This window comes from Ixodes scapularis, unplaced genomic scaffold (assembly GCF_016920785.2).
Source record: "Ixodes scapularis isolate PalLabHiFi unplaced genomic scaffold, ASM1692078v2 PGA_scaffold5__190_contigs__length_132052651, whole genome shotgun sequence".
Classification (NCBI taxonomy): domain Eukaryota; kingdom Metazoa; phylum Arthropoda; class Arachnida; order Ixodida; family Ixodidae; genus Ixodes; species Ixodes scapularis.
The window spans coordinates 112,984,614-113,002,645 of NW_024609880.1; the positions used below are offsets into that span (position 1 = coordinate 112,984,614).

General features: G+C 43.1%; 1 protein-coding gene across 1 annotated transcript in view; it reads left to right on the forward strand.

Moving 5' to 3' along the window:
- Positions 1-5,436: 5,436 nt before the first annotated feature.
- Positions 5,437-18,032, forward strand: part of LOC115310199 — a 28,406-nt gene continuing 15,810 nt past the window's right edge. The window contains exons 1-2 of the mRNA XM_040214623.1: positions 5,437-5,541; positions 11,548-11,708. Coding sequence (XP_040070557.1) covers positions 5,437-5,541; positions 11,548-11,708 — 266 coding nt within the window. The remainder of the gene's footprint in view (positions 5,542-11,547; positions 11,709-18,032) is intronic.

An 18,032-nucleotide genomic window follows, 5' to 3' on the forward strand; every position in this document is an offset into this window, starting at 1 on the left:
CGAGCTGGTGAATATTAACCATGTTGAATTAACCTGAGACTAGGCTAGAGAAGAAACATAAAAAAACGTAGAAGAGACAGAAAATAGACAGGACGACGTCTCAAACTCAGCTAACTGGTTTATTTAGTCCACTTCCTTATATAGTCTCAAACTAAAGGTCATCTCCACCAACAGAAAACACGAAAGGACGAAGTCTATACAGTTCAAGCGCCACAGTCTTCACCACACAATGCAAGAACGTTGACAACCTTTACATGTCGACGCGATAAGGCAACATCTATTGACCTTCAAACTTGAACAAAAGGACAGTTCATACTTCTAAATTATAACTCGCCCTCTCCACATAAAAAAGTCTCCTTACATTAAAAAGAAACACGCACACACTGAAACGGTAATTGGGCCAATACACGTAAGAAACCACACACTGCAAAAAAAACCGAGACTGCGGGTAAACGACACAACACTAAAAAGTCTTTAGAGACTTTTTAGTGTTGTGTCGTTTATCCGCAGTCTCGGGGTTTTTTCAACCATGTAAAAAGGCTCATCGGGAAAAGTCGGTATGTTGCGAGACAGGTGTTGTGTATGAGATACCATTGGAGTGTGGATTTAAGTATGTAGGATAGACGTCACGCTACATAAATGATAGATTAAATGAACATAAAAGAAATGTAAAGAACAATGCATAAAACTCGGAGATAGCTAAACATATTCATGAATGTAACAACTGCACGGCGCCCTGGTCGGAGACGGAAATAATACACAAAGAGAGGAACGATGTAAAGAGAGTAGTAAGGGAGACAGTGGGGATAAAGTCTCTTCACTACAGTTCGGGAACAATTCAAAAGGCTTTGTAAAAGAGTAATGTTATATGCCCTCCGGAGTACAGCTCGGCCGGAAATTGCTATATGCACTACGTTTGTCTCGTATAAAATGAATGATCACAACGAGCTTTCCAACCGGTGGCATAGCGTAGGGGATAGCGTGTCCGCTTCGTACGCAAGTGGACGCAAGTTCAAATCGCGGTGATCCTACCTTTTTTTTTTTTTTCTTTTTCTTTTTTTCTTGAACGTTGTTTTGACGAGGCATTTGACGATATTTATATTTCTTTTTTGCGATGAACACAAAAAAAAAACACAGAATGTTATCGGCGAAACTTCGCAGACTTCGCAGATCGGGGACAGCGGGGCTTGGGTTGCCGGCTGGACGCCGCGAAGCGGCGTGTACTGGTTAACTTTTCTAATTAGCAGCCGCATACTGTCGCCGCGAAGCGGCGTGAACGCAGGCGGGGGGCTGGGTTAACGAGCTCCCCAGTGATACACGCGCAGTTCGAAAAAGGGTGGCCCGAGCGGCATGAGCTCTCAGCGTAGTGCATATAGCAATTTCCGTCCAAAGTGCACTACGTAGTGCATATAGCATCGCTCTTTGTAAAAATGTAATCTTTTTTTAATTTTTTTATTTAGGTTGTTGGAAGTGCGACCTGCTCGTGATTTTTTTTTCTTTTTTTTTTTTTTTTGCAGTGTGTGGTTTCTTACGTGTGTTGGCCCAACTACCGTTTCAGTGTGTGCGTGTTTTTTTTTAATGTAAGGACACTTTTTTATGTGGAGAGGGCGAGTTATGATATAGAAGTATGAACTGTCCTGTTGTTCAAGTTTGAAGGTCAATAGATGTTGCCTTATCGCGTCGACATGTAAAGGTTGTCAACGTTCTTGCATTGTTTGGTGAAGACTGTGCCGCTTGAACTGTATACACGTTTGCAAGTCCGGTCTCAGGGCGCTGCCATCATCCTCAGTGGGGTGCGCTCTCAGGCGCGGCCATAATCCAATTACGACGCCTTAGCAAGGCTTCGCAATCGAATTATGACTGGTCCAAGCGCACCCCAGCCAGTTGTGTTTTCTGTTGGTGGAGATGACCTTGAGTTTGAGGCTATATAAGGAAATGGACTAAATAAACCAGTTAGCTGAGTTTGAGACGTCGTCCTGTCAATTTTCTGCCTCTTCTACGTTTTGATGTTTCTTCTCTACCCCAGTCTCAGGTTAATTCCAACATGGTTTACGTAGCTACTTTAGGAGTTTGTGAGGTCACCGTACCAGGTACTTTCATTCAAGATCATTGGTCTGCGCCCGCTGTCCTTGTTCTCCCAGTTTTATCTATGCTACAGTCCTGTAAGGTGACCCCAGTGTGGAGGGTCCAATGTCGTTCGTTTCTGTCAAACGAGAGTGGTGTGAGTGGGAAAGGGCCTTTTCCTTTCTTTCAGTTTGTTCAACCCTAGTATAAAGTGTTCTGTCCGCAATAAAAGTTTAGCAGTGTTTGAGATGTTCTCCTTCTCTTCCTAGGTGTCAACTTTCGTATTTCCTCAGTCTCGGGTTGCATCAGAATGTTCAGTATACACCAGTTCACTTACGCCCTTACGTTCTGTTCAAACTCGCGTTTTAGGTTTTAGGAAAAAGTCGAAACAAAAGAGTTCAGGTTAGAATGAGTTTTTAGCATGAACGATATATATGAAGTGAAACATGCGAATGAGACGCATAAAATGTGAGTCTTCTAGCAGCGCCAATTTGCTGAGGTGCTTTGTGAAATCTTGAAACACAAAATAAACATGTTGCTATCCGCGCCTGTTTGCGAATATGTATTTTTGCTAATAACCTGAGGCAATTAAAGGGTTAGTGCAAAGATGTTAGTATTGAAAGAATTGGCAATTTGTATTTTGTATATTGTTTATCCAAGCACAGGTGACCAAAAACGTGTCACCTTGCCCCGAAAAACTGCTATTCCGGTGCGTGATCGCAAAGAAGAGAACGAAATATTTGCCGATCTGCAACCGCTTGGGGTGGTTAACGGAACTGATGTGTGACGTACTCAGGGAGACACGCGGAAGTGAAATAAAAACCTGTCCCCCTCCGCGGCTACACTCGCCGTCGCCCCCGTAGCGAACCGTCTTTTGTGTCGATCGCTCGCCGCGACCTTCGACGATGCTAATCCTTTAAAAGTCATTAATCGCGGAGGAAGCGGCTGGGGTCTCTGAAGAGAGAACCCAAGGGGAAACCACGTGAGCACCCAGAGTACGTCACCCGAAAGGCAACATCGAGAGATGAGAGCCACTTTGCCCTTCGATGTGTTAAATTTGTTTTACATAAAAACTAGTGCTCGCAAGAAAATGCGGTTTTCTGTTCTTCGTTCCTAGAGTAACACGGATTAATTTCCGCAGTTAATTTGCCAAGGTCTGAAAATCGTTGCACCGCCCCTTTAAAAGAATATCAGCGAATGAACGTTTCCTGATGCTTTCTAAGCATTCTTCGTGCTCTATGCACGGGCAAAAAATTATGATATTTTTGAAGCCCTATTCTATTCATAAATGCTAACTGTGAAAAATGATACTCAGATGGGCGCAGTCAGGAACATTATTTAATTAAATATACGTGTAATGTGGCGTCTGCGAAGCCGCTTTTTTCACAGGAGCTACTGCGACAGCTGAATGGAAGTGTTCGCTTTCGTACAAATAATCGGTTAAGGGGTTATTAGACGATTATTGCATTGATAAAATATTCGGCAAATAATTGAATAGTTTTACACATCTTCCACACTTATATGCGATTGAAGTACCCAAATATAAGAGGAATTGTGTCCGCCACACTAATACTGTGTGTAGCCTATGAGCCTTTCTCATTCAATTAATGTTGAAGCTTCTACCCATTTCACGGGGCCTTAGATCATCTAGATAAGAACAAATCTGTTAAAGAAGGCTGGTAGCAAAGCACAAAAACAAGAACGTTATTATTAGAGCGTTATATGGTTTGCAGACATGTCACAGCTTCCAATTTACATGAGGTAAAATCATCATTGGCTACTTAATACAAATCTAACGTTTCACGATTCTAAAGCTAAAGTAATTATAAAAAAAATATGTTTATCTTTTTTTTTGTTTGTTTTGGCAATCAGACACTTTTGCCAGAATTCTGACGTGTCCAGAACTCTACGTGGCCCATGCTTTTGTCGCTTAACTGAAAGTAAAATGCCAGCGTAGTACAGGTAAAGGTAACAGCTCCATCCAGGAGATGTTCTTTTCCATGCTAGAGAAGAGAGAAATAATGCTTGCCATTTAGGGACAATGGCAGATAGGGAGGCTGATGAAATCCCCGAGTCTATCAAATAAGGATGCTTTGCTGATGACGGATCCGAGAATGCTACGATAAAATCAGATTTATACGTAAAGCTAGTATGTTTATTGTGAAATAAATGTACTATCTTTAATACAAAAGCAGAACAGTTAAGTTTAACTGTAGTAATAGACATTATTAAACGCAATAGGGTCGGATGGTATTATTATGTGAGACATTATTTGTTTGTGGGGTATAGCACGTTGAGTTAGAAAAAGGATAGGCGATAATTTGGGGCAACTTTGTTTTATTCGAAATAACACTTTTGACATCGTTGAATATAGAACGCAATGTAGAATACGCTATGTGGTTATTAAACAGTCGAAGTTAGCGTACCTTATGGTACGTCCTTGTCGTATCGCTTAGATTAGCACTATTAAGCTACAGCCTTATTTTATCTCTCTGCCACTCTTGCCTTTAGAATAGCCAACCGAGGCTGCCCGCCTTGATTATTCTCTCGGGTTTTCTCCTCGTTCACTTGTCTTCATGCCGTAAGCATTGTGTGGAACTTGGATACTATTGGTTGTTTAAGTTGTAATAATAGCCTATCTTAGGTCATACTTCTTGCTGATTTCATCTTGAGTAGAGAGGGCATGGCATCGACAAGATGCAACGCTCATCGTTTCTGCTGTTCCAGCTAGGGGCTGCCCTTTCTTGGCTCTCTGTGCTACGACATCATGCTTGGACCATAGGAACACACCTCTATTTAGGCCCTCTTCTTAACCAACAGAATGGCAGTCCTACAACATGTTCTGGACGGGCGGTTGACTTTGTTCTTTATACAAAAAAGGGAAAAACTAAAAAGGTAATATAAAGTAATGTTATTAGATTTTAAAGTAATTTGTAATTTTAATTACTTACTTTTAATTCGTGGTAATTTGTTATGATCTTAATTACATTTTAGCCTTTCAGGCAAAGTCATTAATATAGTATTTAATTACAAATAAAAGCATTTTGCCCAGCTCAACAAACCACTTTTTCTCTTACAAATAAAAAAGCCGCAAATATAAAATCATATCTAACAGATTTAAGCAACCGTTTTATGGCGAAATAAGCTACCTGATTGTATACCACATTCGTTGTTCAAGAGCACAATGATCTATTGTAGGTGACCGGTTAAGGGTTCAAGGAGAGCTGCTCTCACCTCTTTATAGAGCTTCCTCTGAACTCTTAACATGTCATCGACTATAAGTCGTTATCCTGGTGACGTCAAACTTTGATTCCCTATAAATATGATACGGCGCGCAACAACTTACCAGTGGTACGCTTGAATCACTTAGGCATGGCACGTCAACTTTCGACTGCTTGCTGCGTTATGATTGGGGCCATCATTCTCCTTCCTGAGGCGCACTCAAGGGTCTATCAGACCACCTACGATGCTCAAAGGGTAAGTGCTAACGTTTATTTCCTGATAGCATTGCCGACTTCATTGTGAACCGCCTTATCCGGACTCTAAAACTTACAGAATGTAAACTCACTATTTCACCTACCTGAAGTCGTCGCAGTGAGTCAATATACCGGAATCGATTGATCTTGGAGGTCATTTTTAGCATGAGCAAGCCTGTTTAATATTTGTCTATTTCTTACGAGAGTGTGTGTATGCTGGTATTTAATATTAATAATACAATATTATTAATAATAACATTTATTTGCAAACAATCTTATTCAAGGTGCCGTGCAAGGCTGTGCAGAAATGTGAAAACCCGTGCGCTTGCCAGCCCACCACACAAAATATAGAGTAAAACAGAAACAGAATTATGCAGGCACACACACCATATAAAAAAACAGAAACGTGCGGTGATTCAACAGGGACTAGCAAATGTTACTTGGAACCCAACATTGATGGGACCTCGTGCGGCAAATTGATAATTTGTGCGGAGTATATCAAATGATGGACGAACTTATACAAAACTCGCGATAACCTATAACTCAGGGCAGCCTTGCCGAAAAAAAAGAAACTGGAAGGTAAAGAGCCTATTTTTACTGAAGATTTTCATCGCCTCGGTTTGTGTATTGTTGAGTCACTATAATATTTTATGTTTTCTACATTGTAATTTTTTCACCATCGCTGTAGTGGGCACGAGATTTTTCAGCGGGGTCGCTAAAAAATGGTCGTATTAACCATGTCTCTCCACTAACCCGGACACTTGCTCAGCATGGTAAGAAGCTGATCTCAAGAACGCAAGGCATACTCTTTGAGCCCTGGTGTGCATTTTGGGGGTAATTCGCCTGTTAAACAAATATACAAAATGTTTTTGTGGTGTTCTTTTTTTTTTTTCAGTAGCGAACGCCGTTACAATTTTCATTAAGCAGTTTGGTTTTTATTAGGTTTATATTTTGTCGCCGCAGCTTGTAGAAGAAAAGAACTGCGGGGATTACGTTTTGAGAACGGAACTGCAGAAAAGGCACGGTAGCGGGCACGTGACTTTGAAAGATGAGTTCTGTGCTTGAGTTCTTACAACCAACCTACTCTTTTGAACTAGGCAGACGTGCATGTGCCTTTATCTGCTAGTGGATTCAGATAAGACCAGACCAGCAGCGTAGCCAGGGGGGGGGGGGGGGGCTGTCTTATGCCCCCCTCAAAATTTAGCCGGCCCCTATAATATACAGACGCACTTTAACTCCCCCCAACCCCCCTACGCACACCAAATAATTTTACTCCCATTCCCCAGAAAATATTCCTGGCTACACCACTGGATCAGACTAAGTAAGCGTGGCTGATTCTTAAATGACTAGATATGTGGATGTGCCAAGCTATGTTTATATGCCGTTGCCTAATTTATTGAATAAATAAGCCTACAAATGGTTTGCCTAGAAAAATAATATAGACACAAAATGTCTTTGATCATAAAAAAAAAAAGCGGAAACTCGCATGTACACCCTCATTCGGTGTTCTCATGTTCGGTAGTAAATAACTAGAGCATTAGATACCAGAAAACCATTATTCTTTAGAAACAACATATGGGAAAAAATAAGTAGCTAGGAATAGTATTTGTCATTAATTGTTTTACATGTGGTTTATAAAAAAATAGCTCTCTACATGGAATATTTAATGATTTTGTGGGAAATTTGCAGGCCTATAACTTATACGATTTGTTTTTGTCATAGCGCGCTACTTTGAAGGATTATTTTTCTTACGCACACCTATAAAATAATTTCAAGATGATGTGATTGTATAAAACAGTTACCGTTATATTATCATGCAAACAGACTATTAAAGAGATAAGATAATCCGCCAACCAAAAATTGAAATAGTAGCGACCCTACGTTTCGAAACCGTTCGTTTCTTCTTCAGGGGGATGAATGAAGGACAGCAGCTTCTTCTTCTTCTAGATGTTCAGCGACTTCTTTTTCTTTTTCATTGGTCTTAGTAGGCTGGTCGTGCCGTGCGCAGTCTGTTATAACATCTTGGAGGCCGGTAATATATAAAGTTGGAAGTGCCCCTAAGGACCTATTGATGTTGTTAGAGGTTGTTTGTATGTACCATGACTCTACGAGGTGTCTTCTACGTAGATTTGATGCCGTGTCTAGGATGCTTGCGTTTTCAAAGGCAATGCGGTGGTCGAGGGTCTCGCAATGTTCAGCGAGAGCACTGCGTTCTCTGTCGAAGTTTCGCACGTCGTTTTTATGTTGGCGGAGTCGATCGTGGAAGTTCTTCGATTCGCCGATATAGGAGGCGGGGCATTGGGAGCATGGAACCTTATAAATGACGCCCTGGGCCCTGTCCTTTGGTGGCCTGTCCTTTGGGCGGGGTAGGAAGTGCCCAAGAGTTGACACCGGTTTGTGTGCAACCATAATATGTTCCTTTGCGAATAGTCTGGATAGTAGTTCGCTCGTTCCTTTCACGTAAGGGATGCTGACGCGTGCTAGCGGTTTGGAAGCTGTTCTATTGAACAGCTTCCAAACAACCTCTAACAACATCAAATACAAACAACCTCTAACAACATCAATAGGTCCTTAGGGGCACTTCCAACTTTATACATTACCGGCCTCCAAGATGTTATAACAGACTGCGCACGGCACGACCAGCCTACTAAGACCAATGAAAAAGAAAAAGAAGTTGCTGAACATCTAGAAGAAGAAGAAGCTGCTGTCCTTCATTCATCCCCCTGAAGAAGAAACGAACGGTTTCGAAACGTAGGGTCGCTACTATTTCAATTTTTGGTTGGCGGATTATCTTATCTCTTTATTATTTACCCAACCAGAGAGAATTCTCTCAAACATGTTTACCTTCAAGTCTCTTCACGATGACTTTGGACAAAAGACTACCCAGCTAGCGAAACGGTACGTGAACATCTACCGCAGCATCTCTTCATTCAAGACACACTTGAATTTCACGAAGGCTTGCCGTGATGCTGAAGTTATTCCTCGAAGCTTACGGTTGAAACGGATTGTCCCAACACCAGAGGGTCATAAAGTTTTGACGCAAGCGGAGCATCGTCTGGTAAATGCTCGCATTCACGAATGCAACGCTATCCTTAAACAGAAACAGCTAGATTTGTTTTATGTACGTCAACAGCTTGAACATCGAATTCCGCACATGTTTCCATCAGTACAAGCTTTTGCCGAAAAATGCGCCGCAACCGCAACTCAGAAACACCAAATCACTCAGGAAAAAAATCTGTTGACTCTGAGAAGACAGAAGGAGACGAGGCGGTACAAGAATAACTCCTCTTTTGTCACCAACTTGTCCTCGAGCTCACTCTCCCAACGTGAAATTGATGTCCTCGCCAGGGGTCATAACTACAACCTCACCACCACACGGCCTCCTTTGGCGCATATGGCTGCTGCCATCGAGGACGGCATCATGCACATGGTTCCTAGCGTACGGGAAGGAATCCGTCTAAAGGCAATCAGCGCACTGTCGAAACTCCCACGACGTCAACCATACAACATCTCTAAGGAGGAACACACAGCGCTCCGCAAGCTCAGAGAAGACAGCACCATCGTCATCTTACCAGCGGACAAAGGCAACACGACTGTCGTTCTTGACAGAGTAGCGTACGAAGAAAAGACCCAAAAACTTCTTGATTGCTCCGCCTACAAGAAGCTCAAACGGAATCCGACGCTCGTCATACAGAGAAACTTAAACAGCATGCTGGCAACAATTTTTAAAAACTACCCGGAGTCAAAGAACCTTTACCTTCGAATTATTTGCAGAAATGGATTCGCTCCAGGATTTTACGGACTTCCCAAGATCCATAAGCCCGACGTTCCACTGAGACCCATCGTTGACTTCACAACTTCACCACTTCGAGCTTTGTCAGACTACTTACACAGAGTAATATCCCCTCTCGCCGGGAATACGCCGACTAACGTACGGAATTCCAGCGATTTTGTAGAACGCATATCGCAAATAAGGGTCGACAATGACGAGTGTCTGGTATCATTCGATGTTGTATCCCTTTTTACAAACGTCCCGATTCCTCTGGCTGTCACCGCAACAAGAGAAGCTCTCGAGAAGGATGAAGACTTAGACACAAGAACTTGCCTCAGCATCGATGAGATATGTCGCCTCCTAGAATTCTGCTTGAACAATACTTACTTCTCCTTCAAACAACAATTCTACCAACAAACTAGTGGCACGGCAATGGGCGCATCCATCTCCGTTGCCATGGCCAACCTGACAATGGAAGTAATCGAACAGAAGGCTCTACAATCTTTTGCATCCAGACCCCAGATATTCCTACGGTATATTGACGACTGCTTCTGCATCATACAAGGATCAGAAGTGGACAACTTCCTCGGCCACCTCAACTCTATAGAACCGGCTATACAATTCACCGTGGAACGCGAACACAACAACACTTTGCCCTTTCTCGATGTGCTGGTCCGAAGACAAGGTGATGCCCTAAAATTTACCGTGCACAGGAAACCAACTCACTCTGGACGTTACCTCCGGTTCGATTCCAACCACCCGGTTAGCCACAAGGCGTCTGTCGTCTCCACACTGTTTACGAGAGCTAAGGCTGTGTGCTCTTCTGAAAACGACAAAAGAAAAGAGGAACAAACAATCATCAGCGACCTAAAAAAGAATGGCTATACCGGTAATTTCATTCGCCATGTGGTTCGACGTCAGAACCATAATAGGATAAACCAACCTGCAAGAACAGCTTCCAAACCGCTAGCACGCGTCAGCATCCCTTACGTGAAAGGAACGAGCGAACTACTATCCAGACTATTCGCAAAGGAACATATTATGGTTGCACACAAACCGGTGTCAACTCTTGGGCACTTCCTACCCCGCCCAAAGGACAGGCCACCGAAGGACAGGGCCCAGGGCGTCATTTATAAGGTTCCATGCTCCCAATGCCCCGCCTCCTATATCGGCGAATCGAAGAACTTCCACGATCGACTCCGCCAACATAAAAACGACGTGCGAAACTTCGACAGAGAACGCAGTGCTCTCGCTGAACATTGCGAGACCCTCGACCACCGCATTGCCTTTGAAAACGCAAGCATCCTAGACACGGCATCAAATCTACGTAGAAGACACCTCGTAGAGTCATGGTACATACAAACAACCTCTAACAACATCAATAGGTCCTTAAGGGCACTTCCAACTTTATATATTACCGGCCTCCAAGATGTTATAACAGACTGCGCACGGCACGACCAGCCTACTAAGACCAATGAAAAAGAAAAAGAAGTCGCTGAACATCTAGAAGAAGAAGCTGCTGTCCTTCATTCATCCCCCTGAAGAAGAAACGAACGGTTTCGAAACGTAGGGTCGCTACTATTTCAATTTTTGGTTGGCGGATTATCTTATCTCTTTATTATTTACCCAACCAGAGAGAATTCTCTCAAACATGTTTACCTTCAAACAGATTATTAACACTGCAAAAAATATCTACAATAAAGAAAACCTTGTCTTTTTTTCTGAATTTGGTTATTTTTTTATATGGGCTTTCATGCTTGTAAAAAACATGTTCCAGTATGCCTGATGAAGAAGTTATAGACCTGCAACAGGCCGTTTACAGAGCCGCTTTTTTTAGGCATGGTAACCCTGGAGCGAGGGAAAAAAGAGGTACGGACAGACCCGAAGCTCCGAACGAGGGTTACAATGTCTAGCCTTAACCAGCTCGCCTGTCTACTTGCTTTGACTTTCCTTTTTCAGTCTGCACGGGGTAGTGGCCTGCACGAAACGCCATTTCGAGTTACAGTTTTATCAAGTTAATAGTGGTTTCAACTCAGAATGTGTTCTATGGTTGCCACTTAACCGTTTTCGGTAACGCAGTCGTGAAGTGGAAAACGAAGGACCGATGGAAAGCCGAACGCTGACGCACTGCTTGTTTCCTCACTGATTGAACACGAGCGCTAGCTGAACGTCTTGGTCGAGTTGATGGGAGTTACTCCAGCGTGTCTCCTAACGTGATCCGTTTTACCTTTCCAGGAGCTTGCGATACCAAAACGGTACTACCTGCAATATCGTTCCTACCGAGACGACCATGCGGTACCAGAGGCGGCTAAGTGTGTGTCGCTGCTTGTAGTGAGCAATGTATATGGTCAAAGAAACGCCATTCTTTATTACAAGCAGACTCTTCAGGGTCCACTGTAAGTACTTATTATGCATTACCAGCTGAATGTTTGCGAAATGTTTTCGTCCTTGATTTTGTACAGGCATCTTTAAGTGCAGTCCTTTATTTGGAAAACCGCCCTAAATATTCACTACAGTGATGTCTCGTTTATGGACAAATTTTACTGCCAAAAAGCGTTCATAACTTAAGTTCCTAATAACGAGTCCAAAATGGGTTTATTTACTCAATTCTTCCCCCAAAATGTCGTCCATATAGTGGCGGGTCCCCATTAACGAGTACCGTATCAACGATGCGTCACTGTATTATAGGAGTAAAGTATTCTTAACATAATCTTTAAAAAAAAACTGCATGAACAAGCTCTGAGCCACGGTATATGACCTTTATTCGTTTTATTATCATATTACACAACACTTAAATATATAAATTATAAATCTCATAATTAAGAACAGTTATTTTGATACTATAGTATAATATATATGCTTTTTATAATTTTAACGAGGCTTTATTTATTCTGGAGTGTACTTTTTTTCTTGTGTGTTTCTAGTGCGGACGCTAACGGAAAAGCGGGCCTTCTTTTTTGAACTTCAACTGAATATATGCAGTTGGGATTCAAAGTGAAATTCCAGCTGAGATTCGAAGTGCGAATATGCAGTTGAAATTCAAAGAGCAATTCCCGCGTTTCTCACCCGCGAATGAGTGCCCTTCTTAAATTTAGGTGTCAATGATTTGAAGCAGCGTTAATATACCTGCATCTTTATCACTTTCTGCTCAGATTGTGTCGATTTCACGAAATAGAGACGATCCCTTCTGGGCCCGCTTGCAATGCGAGCTAAATCCGGATTCTAAAAACGTAACGCTACATCTTCGGATGAGCGTTCAGCTTCCTTTATGCGTTCAGAGGTGGACAGGAGAGAAACACAAAGATCTCTAAGTGATCCTTGGGATTATTGAACCTTAAGCAAAATCGAGTTTGTGTTCGGCCCCCATACTGCATTTGGCATTCCGCAAATTCCAGTATCACAGAACTGATGTTAAAGCAGTAAAGTTAACCGCGAATTTTGAAGGTAAAGTTGTATCCCTTGCCTTCAACGGACTGGTTGCGGACGACGTTCCCACTCACGCGGCCTCATGATTGGTAGACCCGGTATTTCCCACCTGGATGATCCCAATTCCTGGCCCTCGCCTTTTAAAAATTAACCAATAGTGCAAACAGTAGTTTATGTCGTTAGACAAGTCCAAATGTAAACTAATCTCCTTCACTAGGAAAACATGTCTTATCATATCAATATCCCATCGTCTCTGACTAGATCGAGACCGCTTCAACATATAAATATCTTGGTGTAAACCTTACATCACACAACTCATGGAATAATCACATTGAAGCCAGTCATGCTGAACCATGAAGAACTCTAGGATTCACCTTCGCTCTGATCTTCCACTCGTCCACACAATGCAGCATGACGTGTTCGTCAAACCTAAATTAGAATATGCAGCTGACAGGGCACGACCTGTCCGTTGGTAGGATACCAACGGACAGGTCGTGCCCTGTCAACATCATCACTCTTCGAACGTAACCAATCGGCAGCCTTTTCAAATCGAGTCCTGTTGAGAAGGATAGTCAGCTGTCCTTTCTCGTCGCCAACTTTTGCAGTCTAATACTGGAACAGGATGACTTGGTCTCTTTTATTGATGCATGTTCCGCTGATGTCATTTCGGGAACTTAGATATGGCTCAGCTTAGACATAGCAAATTCAAAGGTGACATTTTCAGACCTATTTTAAGTCTAACAAAATGACCGGTCTTACTCCAGGGGAGGTGGGGTTATGATCGCCGTAAAAAAGTGGGGTTATGATCGCCGTCATTCCAGTTGATACAGCGCTTGAGATTCTGTGGGTCACAATCGGAATAGGCTTTCAAAGGTGCTTAATCGGAGTGTGTTACAGACCGCCGGACTCTGGGGCAAAGTTTATTGACCACTTAACCGAAATTGAAGACGATTTACAGTTAAAGTTCCCTAACACTCCTATTGTCCTTGCGGGTGATTTTAACTATCCTAGTATAGACTGGACAGCAAATGAAGTTTCTAGCTACTGTACAAACAAGAGCAAATGCCTAAAGATTCTTGAGATGGCGAGTAATTTCCAACTAGAGCAGATTCTCACAACCCCTACCCGTGGAGATGCTATGTTGGATGAAAGTTTTACAGCGCAGCCTGAGCACGCATCGGTTAATGTTTTTGACTTAATTTGTGATCACCGTGTCGTAAATTGTACTTCTCTTTATACGTTGCAAAGCGTGATATTTAAGGAAAACAAATGTTTGATTACAGGAGAGGAGATGAAGAATCTTTTATGTTAATCTATGTTTTCCAGCTCTTTCTTGGGTAGGCTTGATGAGCGTCCCGTAGATGAAAACTGGATCTTGTTTCGCAACAAACTGATAGAGTCTCAGGCTGCCTGCATTCCTGTTTTAAACACTATACCTTGTCTACGTTCCCTTGGTTTACATCTGAAATTAAACAAAGTATCCGAAGAAAAAAAAAGCGTTTATATAAGCGAGCGAAGGGCTTTGACTTGGACGACGATTGGATCTCCTATCATGCGTATGCCATATGTTGCAAGAAATTGATAAAACAGGCCAAGCAGGGCTTCTTTGACGTTTCAGACCCGAAAACATTGTGGAGGGTTGTAAACCCACACCCTGCAAGTGTGCTTCCGTGCTTGGGTTCTGGTGACACCTTACTTGGTGAATCTCAGTTGGCCGACCAGTGCAATGAGTTTTCAGCAGCGTTTTCAATGATGAGGATGTTCTTTTAGATTCGACTATATCAGAAATGTCAGTTGAAATCAATATGTAAGATATTGTAATTTCTACCTGTCGGGTTATATGTGCCACTGATCGATTGCCCACTAACTCTAGGCCTGGCTCTGATGAAATATTCACAAAGCTATTAGAGCTAGTCAAATCAATTTCTGGCCCTCTTCTGGGAAGATTGTTGCAACAATCCCTCTCCATGGGTGAATTACCGGACGATTATAAATATGCCCATGTTGTTCCTATGTTTAAGACGGGGGATAAAAATTCATTTGACAACTACAGACCCATCTCACTCACCTGTGTTTCATGTAAACTTCTAGAACACATTATACACCAACTCATGCTTACAAACAAACCGGAGCGCCCCTAGCGGACGCCACCGGCGCTGCGCATGCGCGGTGGACGGTGGGCATGAAGCTCGCCGTCGCCCATAAACAAACCATTGAATTGCGTTGTTGTCGACGTCGGTGTGAGTCACCGTGCTCTTTTTCGCGTTGGAATTGTTGATTTTATGTCCTCCTAACAATGTCTGACTACTTGAGCGGCTTCAGCAAAATTAACGAGGCTCGTTACACCGCAAAAATTCGCGTGAATAACGGGACGTGCGGCGATTAATTTCACGTGGACGCCGCAGAATAGGCGCTAAAGCCTGACCCCCACGATGAGATTCATTTCGATATTTTCAGTCGCGACGTCGCTCGGGCTGCAAACGCGTGAACCGTAGCTGAGATGGTGGACGTCGATACTGAAAACCGCAAGTAGAATGGGGCATTACTAGTCGGTAACGGCCACTGGTAACAATGATCAACATCTTCTTGTATCTACTGTTTACACTTAGCCTACTTACCCCAACCAACCTTCCAAAGTGTTTTGAGACCTGCACTTAGTTCTTACCTCAATTACCGGGTCAACGTTTGGTTTACGGGCCGCTGTCGTTTGAACGAGCTGACGACAAAAAGCAGACTATTTGAAAGAGCAGACGACAGTTGGAACGGATACGGAGTGGAGTGCGGGCAAGAAGCACCGCGTCCCGCGTCAACAAACCATTGGAATCTCACGTTGTCGGCCTCTGTGTGAGTCTGCATACCCTTTTTCGCGTTGGAATTGTCGATTCTACGTCCTCATAGCAATGTCTTACCACTTTAATCACCTGAGCGAAATTATCAAGGTTCGTTACGCCGCTAAACTTTGCGTAAATAATTTGACGTTCGGCAATTCATTCGCATGAACGCCGCAGATTGGACGTTAAAACCATGAAGATATTCTTCTAGCTATTTTCGGTCGCAACGTACGTCGGTTGTGCTACAAAAGTGTAGAAGGTATCAGCGATGATCGACGTCGATACTGTAAACCGGAAGCGAGAACAGACCAAGCGTAACAAATCTGTGATGGCCACTGGTACCAATGATCAACATCTTGTATCTACTGTTTGCACCGAGCCAACTTAAGTCTTTTGAGAACTGCATTTACTTCTTATTGCAATCACCGGGTCAAAGTTTGGTCTATGGGCCGCTTTTGTTTGAACGAGCAGACGACAAAAAGCAGACAAGTTCGAAAGAGCAGACGGCAGTTCGAACGATCAGGCGGCAGTGTGAATTTGAAGACGCACTGAACCCGCGGGTGGTCCGGACAACTTGGCGGTTTTCTCTCGTTCATGTTAGAACACAACAACTACATCTCGCTATCACAAAGTGAAAAGACGGTGAGTAAATGAATTAAAAACGATTTGACAAACGGACGCTAATCAGTTATGACTGGCAAACGCCACTCCTCCCCACTTTTCGTGACGTCAGGTGTGCCTCAGAAGTATGTACTGGGTCCTGTGCTTTTTCTTATTTACATCAATGATCGTCACGCTTGCATAAATTCTTGCGCTCGTTTATTCGCGGATGATTGCGCCATCTACCGTCCCGTTATGGACCCTCACGATAGTACAATTGTACAAGATGACTAAGGCACAGTTTGAAACTGGTGTGACACGTGGCTGATGAAAATAAATAAACACAAAACAAAAGCTATGACCTTCCCCTTGAAACGACATCTCACCCCTCACACGTACGTCATTAGTAGTGACGCCGTTGAAAATGTCTCATCTTTTAAATATCTGGGCGTTCATCTCTCGTCCGACGTAACGTGGAACCTTCACATTGAACACATTGCTAACAAGGCGTCGCAAACGCTTGGCTTTCTCAAACGAACATTGTTCCCAGCAAACTCAGATACAAAACTTCTTGCCTACACTGCCCTTGTCATATTTCAAGTTGAATATGCATCAATCATTTAACCCAATCATCAAACATATCTGGCAGATAAGATCGAATCTATTCAAAATAAAGCTGCTAGATTTATAGTTACGACTACTGCCGATTCACAAGTGTAAGCTGTTTAAAACTTCGACTTAACTTGTACCCTATTCATACAAGAAGGCACCTCGCACGCTTACAATTTATCCATAAACTTTATTACAGTCCCTCGGCTTTTGGGGACTCTTTCCTACTACCGGCTTATCATATATTGTCCCGCTTGGATCACCCTTTCAAAATGAACCCCTATTTGCACGAACCCACATGTTTAGAAACTCTCCACTCCTTTTCGCTATATCGGACTGGAACAGCCTCCCCAGAGAAATTGTCTCCATTAGTCACCATCAGTCCTTTGTCTCGGCACTAAACATGTTGAATTGAATTGAATTGAAGTTTATTTGACATATGCAATGTCGGGGAGGGAGGAGCAAAAGGTTAATCCTTAAATAGTCTTGTATCCCTGCAGTTGTTGTTGTAAGTGTCTTGTTTCTGATGTACATATTTTTATTGTACGCCATCTTTTTACATCTTATGTTTGAATACCAAAATTACGCCAAATGCTTTCTACCTTCAATTTATGCTTTGTGCGTTTACATTTTTTTATATTTCTCTTTTTGTTGCCACTTGATTCAGTTGTACCAATCTTTGTATCACGTTCCCCTTATGTAATGCCCGAAAGGGCCTTTAGGGTAAAAATTAAACAAAGAAGATGTATAATAAATAAAGCCTACCTTATCAATTATCTGGAGGCAGTACAAAAACCGGGCCGCTCGTTTCATCCTGTCTACATACGATTTTTTAGTCAGTGTATCCACCTTAAGAAACTTTCAGCCTTTCCACTCCGATGAAGATGGAAGAGCAGCGGAGCTGTAGCTTCTGTCCTCGGCGGTGACTTTCCAGGCCAGCGATCTGCTCTTTCGCAAGGGAATCAGAAGCGCCAGACGCAGTCGAACTTCAGGCGATAGCGGCCTCGCAACGGTTGCGAAACCATTCGCGCTGCTGAGCACATCGCCGCTCGTTTCGTTCCCGCTCTTCTCCCTCCGAAGAAATGCCGCGCTCTGTGAACGACGGCGGCAAGCCGACAACCGGCAAACACAACACTTAGGGAGGATCTAGTGAGGGTGGGCGCAACTAGAGCACTATATAGCTCCTTCGGAGCAGAGTAGCGCAATCTAGAACGCCGCCTCTCGGCGACTAGCGGCGAACGCCAGGAGGTTCCT